Raw genomic sequence first — 15,257 nt, 5'->3', positions numbered from 1 at the left:
CTCAGGGGAACCCTGGTTATGCTGGTATTGGTGGTGTTGGTTGGGATGTGGTTGAGATAGCTATGGAGATATCCAATTTGTTTTTTCGATTTATAAGGGTGTTCATACTAATGATTTAATGGAGGCTCTTGTCATCTTGTATATGGTGGAGCGTAGTTGTGTTCTTGGCTGGAAACAAATGATTTGTGAGTCCAATTCTCAAGTGGTGGTGACTTTGTTAAATGAGCAACGGTTAGACGAGGTTAGTTGGCACTTGGTTGTGGTGACTAGGCAGTTTCTTTGGTTGTGCAACTCCTTGGAATCTGTGATTTTTAGTCACATTCCTAGGGAGTGGAATAATGTTGCAAATTGTTTGGCCAAATGAGCTTCTGATCACGAGTAGGGTTGGAATATAGTGGATAGGGGGTAATTATCTCCGGATATGTCTCATTTGTTGGACCTCTTAGTGGAGATTGACAGAGTTGTGTAATTTTTTCTCTGATAAGCGTGTGACCCTTCTTGTATTGTTTCTCTTTCTTTGATTTAATAATTTTTTACCTCTCTTTTAGTCAAAATTAGATTAATTTTTATTTATTTATTTAAATATTGGTTAAGACACAATAAATTCAAATGTGGTTAGGTATGAAATTTTTTAGGTGTCTATACATATGTCTTGCATAGTCTTACATATTCTATAAAAAATAGATATAAATTGATATCTTGGTTTGATTCACTAATTCACACCTTTTTTTTTGTTTTTTATCATCTTTTAGAATATATGTCAACTTATATTTTCCAATCTTACAAGTTCATTTCCAATTACATTTGTATTCTTCATGTTACAAACCATTGCAACTATCACGTGTTTCTTCCAAACAGGGTTTTTTATAAAATAATTGTCCATCTACTCTTTCACATAAAATGTTTGAAATCTCAAGTATCGATCTAGGTTAAACTTTTATTACTCTCATAAAACCTTTAGTATGTAAATCTACACATATATGTCAAAAAGTATCACAATGATTAGAAAATTCAATGTGGACTCTACAACTTGTGATTATTTTGAAATAAAAAGATTTTTTTGACCATTTTCTAATTTTTTATGCAAAACAAATGTGTTCATGTTATAACATAAGCAAATTATAACACCCGTGTGTTATAGCACAAGAACACTATAAAAAGATCACACTATAACTTGCCTTGGATTTTTTAAACCCTTGGGGTTGGATTTCCATGTTAACGTATTTTTTGAAAAATATAGAAAAACAATATTAAGTGTATTCTCCATCAGATTTGCACATCTATTGATGTTGATCTACAATATGCCACAATAATGTCAAGCTCTCTCTTACCCCTCTAACCATGTATTGTTTTTTACTGTCTTTCTTTTTTTCAAAAGCTTATGTATAGTATTTTAGTGTAATTAAATTTTGACTTTTGATTGACTTAAAAAAATAAGGGGGAGCATGCTCAACTTTTCATTTTTAAGATGTGTTCACTTTGAAAATTTATATATATATATTTAAAAATTAGTAGATATTTAAGCACAAACTACATTATGTTATCTAATTTAGACCAAAGCGATTTGTAAAAAATATTAATAATTGATATTTTAGGGGGAGCATAACATGATCTTATATGTTATATTTTTCTTATAAAAATAGGAGAACTTTCTATGCTCCACCATTTTGAAATAAAATTATTTTTGTGAAACTAGATTTTGAGCACTACAAATATTGTCCTTGATACATCTTCAGATGTAGATGTTGAACATGAATATCTTCAATTTCTAATCTAAGATTTTTTAATTGATTTAAAAAAACACGACCCCATTTGATCTCCATTTTCATATATATACCTTTTAATTATTTTTATAACTCTATGTTATCTTACATGTTCCAATTTTAATACACAATCTAAATTAGATTTTCTATCAATAGTGTGAAGAAAAATCAGTAGCATAATATCCATATAGATAAACATTTTTATGATAATAGAAAACAAAATTAATGATTCCCTTGATATATTTTAGAATACAAAATTTTCCATTTTTTAATGTTAGATATAAGGCCTTTGAATTACTTGTGATGCAACGCCTACTTGTATACAATTCTTGGTCATCATATGGTAAGATATATAATACCTCCAATTAGTTGCTAATGTAAATCATGGTTAAATATTGCACATGAGGATTTAGATTTAAGCTTAATACCAACATTTACTAGAATAGCAATAGTTTTATAGTCAAATATGTTGAATCTACTAAGAAGATTTTATATCTATTTTCTTTGTCATTTATCAATGGAAAGATGAGACATACCTAGATAATAATATATGATGCCAAAATATGTCATTTTAAAGGTTTGATTTAATTAATTTATATATTTATGGATTAGGGATTCAAAATTGTTGGTCATGAGTAAATCATCTATACATAATATAATGATGATAATTGATCATTTTCAAATTTGACAATGAGATCATTGTCAAAAGTACAATTAAAGAATCTAAGATTCTATAAGAATTTTTTTTTTTACTATACTAAGTTTGAGGAGCTTATGTAAATTCATAAAGAGTTTTTTTTTTAAGTTACAATATAGATTTCTTTTGTTGGTTTAATAAAACTTTTAAGTAGAGAAATACAATTCTTTTTCTTGAATATTGTCATTTAGGAAATGAATTTTAACATCAATTTGATGGATTTTACAATCATTTTGAGTAACTAAAACAAGAAGCATGTAAATAGTACTTATTTTTTCTATTGGATCAAAATTTTATCATAATTAATGTCATGTTGCTGAGAAAAACTTTTAGTGACTAATCTAGTTTTACATTAATGTCAATTTATTTTTGATACTTATAATTAATTTTATAGAACCAATGACAATCAATTATATTTTGTTTTCGGAAGGAATATGAATAAGCTTCCAAGTTTTTTTTTAATAAGGACCATTAAAGTATGATTGGATAGAATCTTTTCCAATTTTCATTAATTTTCGACACTTGTTATGCAAGGACATTAAAGTTATGTAGGTGTGTTGAGTTGAATTCTAGTATTTTTTGGAAGAAATGTAGTTTGCAAACTAGAGCCTTAGGTGAAAAATTGATCCCATCAAGGTATTTTGAAATGAGAATAAGAAGGATTAAAATGATTATTTTTTTATTAATATTGTTATCATCTTCTTTTTGAAGTGGGAGATTCAATAATATCTACAATGAGGTGTGATTAGGATAAAGCAGATTCTAAGAAGTGAACATTTTGACTTAGAATGATATGTCATTTTGAAGGAGCATAATAGACCTTTAGTTTGTCCCCCATAACCTAAAAAATAAATTGAAATGAGGTTTAATCAAGTTTTGTTTTTTTAGAATGCGAAGACTTCTAAAAATCTTAAGGTGAGAAACATTGGGTGACAATTTTGATCACATTTATAAGGGTGTAAAAAGTTTTGATTCTTTTGATGGTATTGCATTTAGAATATAAATAATGTTCATTTTTTTTCATAAAAAAATTAGGTGCAAAATTAGATGTTTTTGATGATTATATGATAGATCTAACCATTTATGTGATAGTTTAGTTTTTTTCTTTTAGCTACATCATTTTGTTAAAAAGAATATGGAGAATTTGGTTTTCTCTCTATCCCTCACGAAACACAAAGATTGTAAAATTATTTATTTATGAATTCAGTTCTATTATCGATTCTAGTATGATCATTAATAAATGCAATAGCATAAACTGATCCATTAAGAAAAGGAACTCAAAAATTCCTCATAAGGTCAACTATGCATTAACTCCATTGATTCAAAAGAGGTTTGGACATGACTATTGTTAAAGGTATTGTAATATTTTCCCAAGAGGTGATCCTTATAATTTTTCAATTTAAATATTAGGATGTGAGGAAATCTTTTGGAAGTAGAAATCTAAAATTCAATGGTTATAAACGCGTGATAAAAACATCAATAATTTTCACCATTCAACTCTTAAACATCAAAGAAGATACATAATTACAAAGTTGAAGGACATGGGTGGAGCAATGGTCACCTCAAAGGAAGAGATTGCATGCATAAAGAACTATGTTCATTGAAAATTTGTTAAAAAAGTGTCCATAAGATTCTCCTTTTCAATTTGAGAAATATTTGGAGGTTATTCCTTCTATCTTGTTTGAGGAAGATAATGAATGCATGAAAAATGTGGTCTTTAACAAAGATAATATTTTTCACCTTTTATTTTGAGGCTTTTAAAGCACTTGGACCTTATGACCTTATGACCTTATGGATTTTCCACCCCCTTTTCTAGGACATTTGGAAGATTGTGGGTGGCAATGTCACTATTGCTTTAAATGGAGGCTTTAAATTAAAAAAAATGTTAAACTTAATAATGCTTTTATTTTCCTTATTCTTAAGAAATGACGGTGTATTTCTTAACTATTTTAGACATATTAGCCTTTGTAATATTATTTACAAGGTCTTTTTCAAGCTCCTCATCTTTAAAAACAAATCCCCTCCATAAAATGACCTTTCAAAATTGGAATTAAAATGGGTTTGTTCCTAGCTAGAATCTTGGATGTGATTCTCACCACCTATGAGACCCTCCACTCAATTGACAAAAGAAAGAAATAGGGTACATTTGTTATAATTTATATTTCTAAGGATTATGATAGACTTTCTGGGGAATTTTTTCTTGATGCCTTCAGGAAGTATTGATTTTACAAATAAGGAAGTGTGGCTTTAGGAAGAAAATGCTTCATTTGATCCAAGAATATGTCACCACTCCAAAATTATTTATAATTTTCAATAGCATCCTTAATGTTTTATTTAATAGTCAGAAAGGGTTAAGACAAGGTGACCCCCTTCCTCCTTATTTATTCAATATGGTGTCTGAAGTTCTTGGGAGAAATATCAAGAGTTTGATTTGATTGGATTCAAATTTGCCTCTTCCCTAAAACCCTCATCTCACTAGTGGTTTGTTACAGTTTGTTAACGATGCCATCATTTTTTAGGCTTTTTCTCTTTTGGGTGCAAGGACGAAAGACGTGTTGTATGTTATATAAGGACTTGGAAATAAGTGCTAAATCAATATGTTATAGCTTCTAGTTAGCATAAAAATTATGAGAAAAGTGTGTTCGCTTCTAGTTAGCATAAAAATTATGAGAGAAGTGTGTTCACTTATGATTAGCATAAGAATTGTGAGAAAAGTGTGTTCAAACTTCTTGAACACTAGACAAGATCTCCAAAACAAGATTATTGAAGTATTGGGATGTACTAGAGATGACTTGCTTGCTTCCTACTTGGAGATTCCTCTTTCCATTAAAAATATTGGACCCTATAGGTATTGGTATGGTATCAAGGAAAGAATTTAGAAATAGTTAGCTTGAAGGAAAGACACATTGCTCAACTAGGCTAGTAAGTTCCAACTCCTCAATATTGGACACTATCTATTGGTATGGTATTGAGGAAAGAATTTAGAAATAGCTAGGTTGAAGGAAAGATGCATTGCTCAACTAGGCTAGTAAGTTCCAACTCCTCAAGGCTTCTTGCCAAAATAATCCTATCGAATTTTATTCCTCTTCCAAATTACCCAAAATATGATCTAGAAAATGGAGAAAATTCAAAAGAAATTAATTCTAGAAATGCATGGAAGGAAACAAAGGCAATTGTGATTAATTGGAACTTAACCAAGGAAGATACCTCATATTGTCATGATGGCATTAGACCTGCTAGCATGTTTTTTCTTTGGTTGAATTTTGGGCCCGCTTGGGCAAGCCTTCTATTAAGACTTCTTTTCTCTAGGTTGCTTGGGCTATTGGTCCCTCTTTTATTATTTGGCATATTTGGTTGGAAAGGAATCGTAGGATTTTTCAAGAGGCTAGGATGTTTGTTCAACATTTGTGGTGGAGAATTATTCATTCTATCTGGGAGATTATCTTGGCAAAGTGTGACTTTGTTGGGGGTGTGGATCCTGGGGATTGTTGATGTTTGTAATCGGTTCAATTTTTCTCTTCGAGGGGATGTTCCTTCTTTTGGGGGGCAGTATGATGGGTAAATCATGAGAAATAGATGATGCCATACTTTGCGGAGAGTTAATAGGGCCGGTCGTTGATCCCTTCCTCTTCGAGGAGTCTTGAAACTTAACACTGATGGTTCATCACGGGGGAACCCTGGCCATGCTAGTATTGGTGGGGTTGGTCGTGAGAGCTCTGGAGATATTCAGTTTATTTTCTCTGTTTATAAGTTCCATACCAATAATCTCATGGAGGCTCTTGCCATTTTGCATGCGTTGGAGCGTAGTTGTGTTCTCAGTTAGAATCAAATTATTTGTGAGTTAGATTTTCAAGTGGTGGTGACTTTGTTGAATGAGTGTCGGTTAGATGTTGACATTTAGCTGTGGTGATTAGGCAGATTCTTTGGTTGTGCAATTCCTTGGAGTCTGTATACATTTTGTCATATTCCTAGGGAGTAGAATGGAATTGTTGATTGTTTGGCCAAATGGACATCTGATCATAGGTAGGGTTGGAATATAGTGGATATGGGGTAGTTATCTTCAAAAATGTCTCATGTGTTGGACACTTTAGTAGATATTGACAGGGTTGTGTAATTTTTTCTCTGCTAAGCTTGTGTCCCTTCTAGCTTTGTATCTCTTTCTTTGATTGAATAATTTTTTATGCCTCTTTTAGTTTGAACTGTTTATTGAAAAAAATCCAAATGTCTTCATAAATTTATTTCCCTTTTATTTGCTACCTCTTTCATTTAGGCAACGACTATCCAACACCCAAATTTTATCATTGATCGTGTTTAAAAATTAATTAATAAAAACAACTTGTTATATTTTAATTTTTAATTATTTAAAAAACACGATCAATAGTAAAGTTTGGGTGTTGAGTAGACAATGACTTTCATTTACCACCAGATTTTCTTATTAAGAGTAAAATCAAAATGAATGACTCCTTAAAATAAACAGTTACATGGACCACGAACTCTACAAATTACTTAGAAATAAAATCAAAATGAATGACTCCTTAAAATAAACAGTTACATGGACCACCAACTGTACAAAATTACTTTAAGCAGTTGCCAGTTGCATGGACCACGAACTCTACAAACTACTCCTTAAAAAAAATTGAGAATCTACCCAAAACTTGCCCATATTGACCTTAATTTTGGTTAAATATTTCCAAAATCTGGAGGTGCTCCACTTCCCGAGATCAGATGACCTTCCGAAGGGCTCCACATTTATGAAATTCCCGTTGCAGGCCAAATCCAAAAGTGATGTATGCATTAAGCTCTACGATCATTTATGAAACTTGATAACCTAAATTTATGCCCTGCAATCATTTAGTGAAAATTGATATCAGAGAGGATGATCAAAGCCAAGATCAATGTAGTATACAAGCAATTTCGGTCAAGAGGCATCCATATGACAGAATATGAAGAGCGGAAAAAAATCCCCTCGAAGGACACCATCGAGAGTTTCAGCGCATTCTCCAGGTCAGCCTGGAAAGCTCCCTGCTACTCCTTACGAGTTGTGGTGGTGTTGATATTTTTGTAGTGCACCTGAGTGAGGAAGCAAAGCATCTAATGTTGAACTATTTGAAAATTTGTAGTGTTTATGAATCAATTGCTTCGTTCAAAATAAATATTTGATTGTGTTCATGTTCTGTGATTCTGCAAATTCCTTTCTGACATGCATATTTCTGAACCAGTATTAGATTCATCTTACTAGTTGTACTATGTATTTTGATTTTAATAGGTTGGTATGTAATATAAAAAATTTCCTTTGTAGATAAATTAAAATCTAATTATGCTTTATCAATCATTATAACTTGAAAATATCAAATTATACTCTTCGAATTCAACAACATTAATGGAACAAATTAAGAAGATCAAACAAGACAAAGTGGGGATGGTTAAAGATATTTTTCAGACAAAGCTCTCCGAGTATTTAAAGTGGTATTCTTATTAAGCCAACAGGCAGCTTATACAGCATGGTAAGACATGAAAGACTGGACTCAAGAGATCAGAAGATCAAACTATCAGAAGATATCAAACAAAAGATTAATGGCATAACAGAATAATAATTAAATCTAAACTGTAGATATGGAGTTTCCCATTTTCTGCATTTAAGTCTTAGGCCAACTACGCTGAAAATTTTAGAGGTACTAATCCATTTCCCAAAACTTGCATCTTAAAATTTGGATGACTTTGCAGCTCAATCCCAATCACACTCAATAAAAAAAGTCATCCTCATCATCTGGCAAAGGTTGGTCTGCAACTTTCCGTATTTCTTCCTCGATGCGCTGCTGTTGTGAAAAATCAATTTCAACTTCTGGAGGCTTCAATGCAGGAGAAGCCACAAAGTGAAGGTTTGGATCACTGCAGGGGAAATATAAATTCATAAGATGAAAGAAAAGTTAAGTATTCATACTTTACTTCCAGATTATTGAAAAAAAAGAACCTAATTACTTTACTTCCATATTATTGCAAAAAGAACCTAATTGCTGTAACCTTTCATGAAAAAATTCCGACTTACCCTGAAAGTTTCTTTGCAAGATATAGAAATGGCTTTTCAAAGTTGTAATTGCTTTTGGCTGAGATCTCATAGTACTGGAGATTCTTTTTCCTGTGGAAAGTAACCTGCTTAGCCTTGACCTGTCTGTTTTTCATATCAACTTTGTTCCCACACAAGACAATAGGAATGTTCTCGCAAACCCTGTCAGGATACACACAGCGAAACAGAGTTGCTCAGCTCTGCACATAAAATGAGCAGGAATAATGAGATAAAAAGAATACATCTTAATTCAAGTAGAAGGGAAATGAGTCCAATCTTTTTAACCACTTCGATAGGAAACTGATTGCTCAACCTTATCCTTGTGAGTGGATTTTTTTCATGGATACTTGTCTTTTGCTATCCTGTTTGCAATGCTTAGGCTCCAGCCTCATGGAGGAGGGCTTTCTAAAATATCTCAAGAGGTGTCATTGAGAATTTTAGGAGCTTTTATAAGCATGAGTCTCATGGAATTTTTAATAATTTTTAATTTTTATTTTTTAATTATTCTTTTTTGGCAAAAAGGTATACTAAATTTACAACTGTATAGTTAAATCTAAAAAATTATTGAAAGGAATTTAAAAAATTATAGATAAATGACAAGTGATAGCGTTTGAGGGAATCTTTTAGCCACCCCCAAAGATACTGGCTTAAAAAGTAAGAGCTCCTATTTTCTTAGGAAAGATTTTATTTTTATCCTTAGCATAAAAAAATATTCCCCTGCTCCATAAGATCCCTAACTTAATTTTTCCCTGCTCCATAAGACCCCTAACTTAGTTTTACGTTTTCTAAAAACCACTAAATTTCTTAGTATAGTTGTAAAATAATTGACCAGATCCCTTCAATACCAAGATTCTTGCACCCCAATTTGTGAAACATCTTTTTAGATCTTCAGTTTTTAGAGTTGGTGCTATGCTTTTGATAGGAAATATTTAAATGATTTCAAAATAATAAATCATCCACAAACTACGAAAATTGAATTTGAGTAGCAAGAAAGTCACAAACTTTGATTGAGCTTACTCTTTTTCATAGTGAGTGCCTGCCTCCATGCAGATTTTAGATTAAAAACAATTATCATTGACAAACCAAAATAATAATACCCAATCTACATTCCAATTTTAAGATTAATAAGTTAATAGCAAAACAAACCAAAATCAATAACAATGAGGACCAGACTTTCTCCTACCTGCAAATGTCTCGGTGCCAAGTAGGAACATTTTTGTAAGTTAGGCGGGCAGTGACATCAAACATGATAATTGCACATTGGCCATGAATGCTGTAAATATGGTTATGAAAGTTTCGTCTCAGGATTAAGGAAATTATTTAAAGAAAAGAAGCCAAAAGCATCAATCTAAATATATTTTATAAAGAAGATAGTATAACCAAAAGAATAAAAGATCAAACCATCTTGAAGTTAAAGTACACTTTAAATGGAAGAATGCATAATCAAAAGATCTTCAGCTTACTAATATCCATCTCTGAGCCCGCCAAACTTTTCTTGTCCAGCTGTATCCCAGCAATAAAATCTGATTCTCCCACAGTTTGTGAAGAAGTCCAGTGGATGCACCTCTACGCCAATTGTAGCTGCAGGAAGGAGATAAATAAAGTAAAATAAAATATTACACAAATATTTACTCACAATGAGGTCAGAGGGGTTTGCTAAACCCTAGAAACCTAATCAAAGCGGTGGTCAATAATCAAAAGGTTGTTTGGAATAAGACATTCATCAGACAATGATTGAATCATTAAGTAAATTTGGTGTTAACTTCCATATTAGGCATACTCACTAAAGACAGATATACTGCAGCAAGAAAATCCATTTAAGACTACACAACCTTCCCACACAAGATGAATCTACTGAACAAAAAAGGGTAATAATCTGCAAGAATCTAAACCACAGGAAAGGATGAATATAAGCCTATATTACAGTTTGGCTTTAAATTACTTAAGATTATTTTCCTCTAAGAAATCCACGAACCTAGACAACCCAGGATACAAGCAAAAGAAGTTATCTCTGTTGGAAATACGTAATTTCCAGTCAGAGATAATTTTTTGACATGTCTTTCATTCTTGCCCAAGATCTCTTGGATCCAAAGACACTCTACACCACTACCAGTGACCAAACTTCATTTATTTTTGGAGGCCTAATTACTACAATTTAGATTTGAGTCATTTTTTTAGCAGATCTTTTTTATGGAAATTAATAGTTGGTAGGTGAAAACCCAAAAGAGCAGAATACAAGAAGGAAGAATAGAGAAGATACAAGCAGATGGTCTAAACTCTGTTGAAAAGTCGGAGAAATAATTTTTTTGGCATGTCTTTCACTCTTGCCTAAGATCTTTTGGATCTAAAGACGTCCCATCCTACAACATCTACCAGACTTTATTATGTTTGGCGGCTCAATTTCTGGCGCGTAGATTTGAATCAATTCTTGAACAGCAAAATTCTTTGGATAGAAATTAATTCTTAGCAGGTGAAAACATAAAAGGGTAAAACAAAAAAGAAGAATAGAGAAGTGTCTGCATGAGAAAATCAAAGAGTCGAAACACAGCAGCAACTACAGAAAAGAACAGAGCAACAGCAGTAGTTCTAAAAAGGTCAATACACCTAGCAGTTCCAGAGAGAGGGCATGGACAGCAGCAAGCGAAATTGGTTGTAGAATGTTTTGTTTGTAAACAATTTGTACAAGCTATCTTTGATTTAAATAGATAATCTATTCTCTGAGTTTGATATGAAGAGCTGTCTCTTTTGGTGATCTCCAAATTTTTTATTTTTCCTTAAAATCTGATATCAGAGTAGCAATCTTGTAATTATTATTTCTAACAACTTCATTAGTATTTAACTATTGTCATGGACTTCATATTACCAAAAAATGTTAGAGAACATATCAGATATACGTGTGTTCATAATTTATGATCTCTTCCATATATCAATAGCATTAGAAGCGGTGGTTAAAGATTACTATAAAGTTTCACTGATGCTCATAAACATATCAGCTGATCGAATTCTTCAATTATAACAATAAAATATTCAAGTGTGGGGTTTAAGATTTATCTTACGTTCATATTTCTTCTCAAATTCTCCAGTCAGGTGTCTCTTGACAAAGGTGGTCTTTCCTACAAGGCGCGGTGAATAAAACTGTCAGGCTATTGATTGCTTACAACATTCTGAGTATTGAAGGAATCATTATATAAAATCATAATATATCAACAATAGACAAGGCTCTTGCACAATTTTGCAGGTTAAAAACTTATTATTATCACCTGTGCCTCCGTCTCCAACAATTACAAGCTTGAAGTTGGGGCATTCTAAATTTTGAACTGCATAAGCCTGGATACAAAAACTGGTCAGATATATTAGGCATAAAATATGTAGCTCTGTGGTACACAAATATGGTAAATAAATTCTTGAGGCACGGACTTCAATGCTATTCCCAGATGATTAGTTTAGGATTATTCTTTGATAGTTAAGAGGTAGAAGAATAAATTTACTATTTTTATATAATTTATATATGAATAAAATATAAAATTATTATTGGGTGTTTGACTTTTGAACAATTTTATATTTAACATAAAATATTTCTGCATTTTACAGTTTTTTCTCTATTTAAATGGTTTTACATAAACATTATTTTACTAAAAACAATCCCTGTAATTATGTTATATCTATCTTTAACTTGATATAAATTTTCCAGTTAAAAGATATTAAAAAATCCTGTTTTAAAGTCCCAGAAGCATCTACATGAAAACTGTGCTTAAACTATGGAGGAAGAAATTGACAGCAGATATAACAGCCATGCCATGGCAATTGGCGAGTTATGGATTTGTGTATAGCCCTGTTGACCCAAGAACTGATGAAATAAAACCAAGTAAACATATGCTAGGAAAGACTTGGGATTTCCATATCATGTTCTTTTCAGTTCAAAATATGAAGATCTTAAAACACGCCTGCACAACAATCTAGTAATGCAATGGAAGTGTAATCAACATGTATCTGATTAATACAACTGAATCAACTTCGAAAGACTATAAAGTCATTTGAATTTCAAGGCTTACCATTTCTGTTTTCCAATTTCCCTTATGTCTCTAGGGAATAGAGTTAAAGAGGGTCAGATGCAGTGTATTGCGTTGCTTGCATACACTGAAAGCAGAGAGCTCACCCCAAATTAGTAGTAGAGAGAGGCAAGAAAGAATATTGAAAAAGCATATCTTCAAGCGTGCATGGTCGACACGTGTAAAATTATAAGATATACCACCTTATCAGGGCTTAGAAATGATTATGAAGGGCTCGCCCACATTATAATTCATGAAGTGACACAGTGCGTTGTAGCAACGCTAAGAGGGATCTTAAATTATAAAACAAAAAACAAGTGCCGAAAGCAATGATTTTTTAATGCAAGGAGTATATGATGCATATCTCTCAAAGATTAAAAGGAAGTGAGGTGGGCTGAGGTCAGAGGAATAAGAGCATAAGACATGGTGTATGAGAATTGTGCAGTAATCATGTTCTTTGCTTCTCTTTTTTGAAATGGTGTGCAGAACATATTCTCTCAAATATGAAAGGAATGTTCTATGTCAAACCAAGCTGCTTTACCTTTCCATGGAGCCACAGATTTTATATTATTGCTGCATCAAACATATGACATATGTGCAATGGTTTTCTACACCTTGACTGTATCATTTGTTTCAGTCATCACATCACTTCAAAAGATGGAATATAGTCAGCTAACATCATATACCCACGAAAAGGGTAACATTATATACCCATGAGAGCCCAAAAGAAATCCATACTCTTTCAAAAACTTATCACCCATTTACACTTCATGGGTTGTTCTATTCAAAGGGGCTCGGACACTGAAAAAGGATATAATCCTGCATCTTCTTAGCAAATATATCCTTTGAGGTAGTAAAAGGAATTATGTGGGACATGTAATAGAGAGGCATCTCTTCTTCTCATCATTCACTATATTGAGTATTCCCACGTACAAAGAATTTTAATGGCTACATAACTTTTTAATGACTTCTGAGCATCTCTCCTCCCAGTCATGTTTTATATTCTCAAGCTAACAAATCACACTCGATAAAGGAAAATATGACATGTTTGTCACTTTTAACTCATGGTAGCTGATACAAGCCATTATTTATAGAATACTTTGAAGTTTTAAAATGCGGCTAAAGAAAATAAGTGCAGCGTGAAGAGTTGATTTCTGTAAAAATGTTCCCTTTTCACTTAGCAATAGATCAATTTGTCCTAATGCTATGCTTTGCTTTACAGATCTTTTGTACTTTACCATCCTCCCTTGTACCTCTCCTTCAACACAAGGAATTATGCTACACATATTTTAACTGATGGGAATAAAACTTAATATGAGTGATATTTTAAAAACACTTCAGGCATCAATAATATAAAATTTGTATTAGTGGTCGAAAAGGAAAAGTGATTTATAATGTTTTTAGATGATATATAAATTGAATTGAAAATTGAGATAATTTATTTATTAATAGTGTGTATAAGTTTTCAATAGTTAATGAAGTTAGTACTGAAAGTATTTTTGGTTTTAATTATTATTTTTTTGGATCACAATCAATAATTTATCATTAAGATGAGAAGATAATTACTAATGCTCAAACTTTAAATATATGCTAACATGTTTACTATAAAAAATGATTTTCAAAAATATTTGAATGAGTGAAAGCATTGGGAGATATAATATCTTCTCATGCTGGATTATTAAGTGTGCAACTTATAATGTATATGATAAAAATTTAACGTTACATAATTATCTAAATGGTTATAGAATCTAGTTATCAAGGTTGTGACTTCATTTGTAATGTTTCATGGGTCATTTTTTATATTAATAATCATTCTTTTGGGATTTATCAATATATATGTTTCTAATGATGCCTTTAAAAGATCTATTGTTTGGCATTGTTTCAGAGATATGTAATACTCGGATTGACTACTGCAATTTTTTTATAAACTTGATCTAATGTAAGTTTTCATTTCCACATTTGAGAAAAAAATGCATTGTCATTACATGCATGAGCAACCATTAGAAGTGGGTAAGTATATGTAAAGTAAAATTGAAACATCTCATATAAAATATATAAAATTATGTACTAGATTTGTATATAGTAAATACTTTAACTTTATGCAACCCTAAAGTCATGTCATTAGGTCAACCTATCTTTTATTTTACTAATTTCTATTGTTAGTTGATCATGTTGGTTCTGTAACCCATATTTGATATTTTGAGGAGCTATGAATTCCTATGATGAAAACTATTAAGAGGATGACAAAAAAATGAGAGAGATATAGATATTTCCTATGTTTTAGGTTTGTACAGGACCTATTAATGCACATTGGACTATATATGGAATGAAATAGGTTTATCAAAGTAAATAAAATGTCATGCAGACATAGCAAGGATTCTGGAAAATGTCATACATTGATATACACCCCTTGTACTCTTAATTATCAGACATGAACAATATAAATAAGAAAAAGAAATTATTCTTTTAATTATTTTTGTTCTTAAGTATGAGTGGGATGGGAGAGTTTCTTATAAACTAACCAATGTATATTTAGGTAAATATAGAGTCACCAAGTATTATCATGTCTCTACATTGACAACAACATTTTGCACAATTCTAAGCATGTACCACTATATTATATTGAATTTTATTGCCTTGTAATAACTTGAATCTACAAATTTAATTTGAATAAAAAATTATAA

The 15,257-nt window shown here is 31.6% G+C and overlaps 1 protein-coding gene across 1 annotated transcript; it reads right to left on the bottom strand.

Moving 5' to 3' along the window:
* Positions 1-7,915: 7,915 nt before the first annotated feature.
* Positions 7,916-12,836, bottom strand: LOC131060472 (GTP-binding nuclear protein Ran1A). Its single transcript, XM_057993713.2, has 7 exons — positions 12,577-12,836; positions 11,785-11,851; positions 11,581-11,637; positions 9,988-10,105; positions 9,708-9,797; positions 8,507-8,686; positions 7,916-8,349 (listed from the first exon to the last, which is right to left on the bottom strand). The coding sequence occupies exons 1-7, from the start codon at positions 12,577-12,579 to the stop codon at positions 8,202-8,204; spliced, it is 663 nt and encodes a 220-aa protein (XP_057849696.1). The 5' UTR covers positions 12,580-12,836; the 3' UTR covers positions 7,916-8,201.
* Positions 12,837-15,257: the final 2,421 nt, after the last annotated feature.

Source organism: Cryptomeria japonica, chromosome 3 (assembly GCF_030272615.1).
Source record: "Cryptomeria japonica chromosome 3, Sugi_1.0, whole genome shotgun sequence".
Taxonomy (NCBI): domain Eukaryota; kingdom Viridiplantae; phylum Streptophyta; class Pinopsida; order Cupressales; family Cupressaceae; genus Cryptomeria; species Cryptomeria japonica.
The sequence above is the reverse complement of the archived record's forward strand: the minus strand, read 5'-3'. Positions and strand labels throughout refer to the sequence as shown.

What these genes read in the sequence shown, in the direction of transcription:
- LOC131060472 (XM_057993713.2), bottom strand. An exon ending in TGTTGGAGACGGAGGCACAG is followed by an intron (nt 11,638 to 11,784) that starts GTGATAATAATA and finishes CGCGCCTTGTAG; the next exon opens with GAAAGACCACCTTTGTCAAG. An exon ending in ATTTGAGAAGAAATATGAAC is followed by an intron (nt 10,106 to 11,580) that starts GTAAGATAAATC and finishes TCCTTCCTGCAG; the next exon opens with CTACAATTGGCGTAGAGGTG.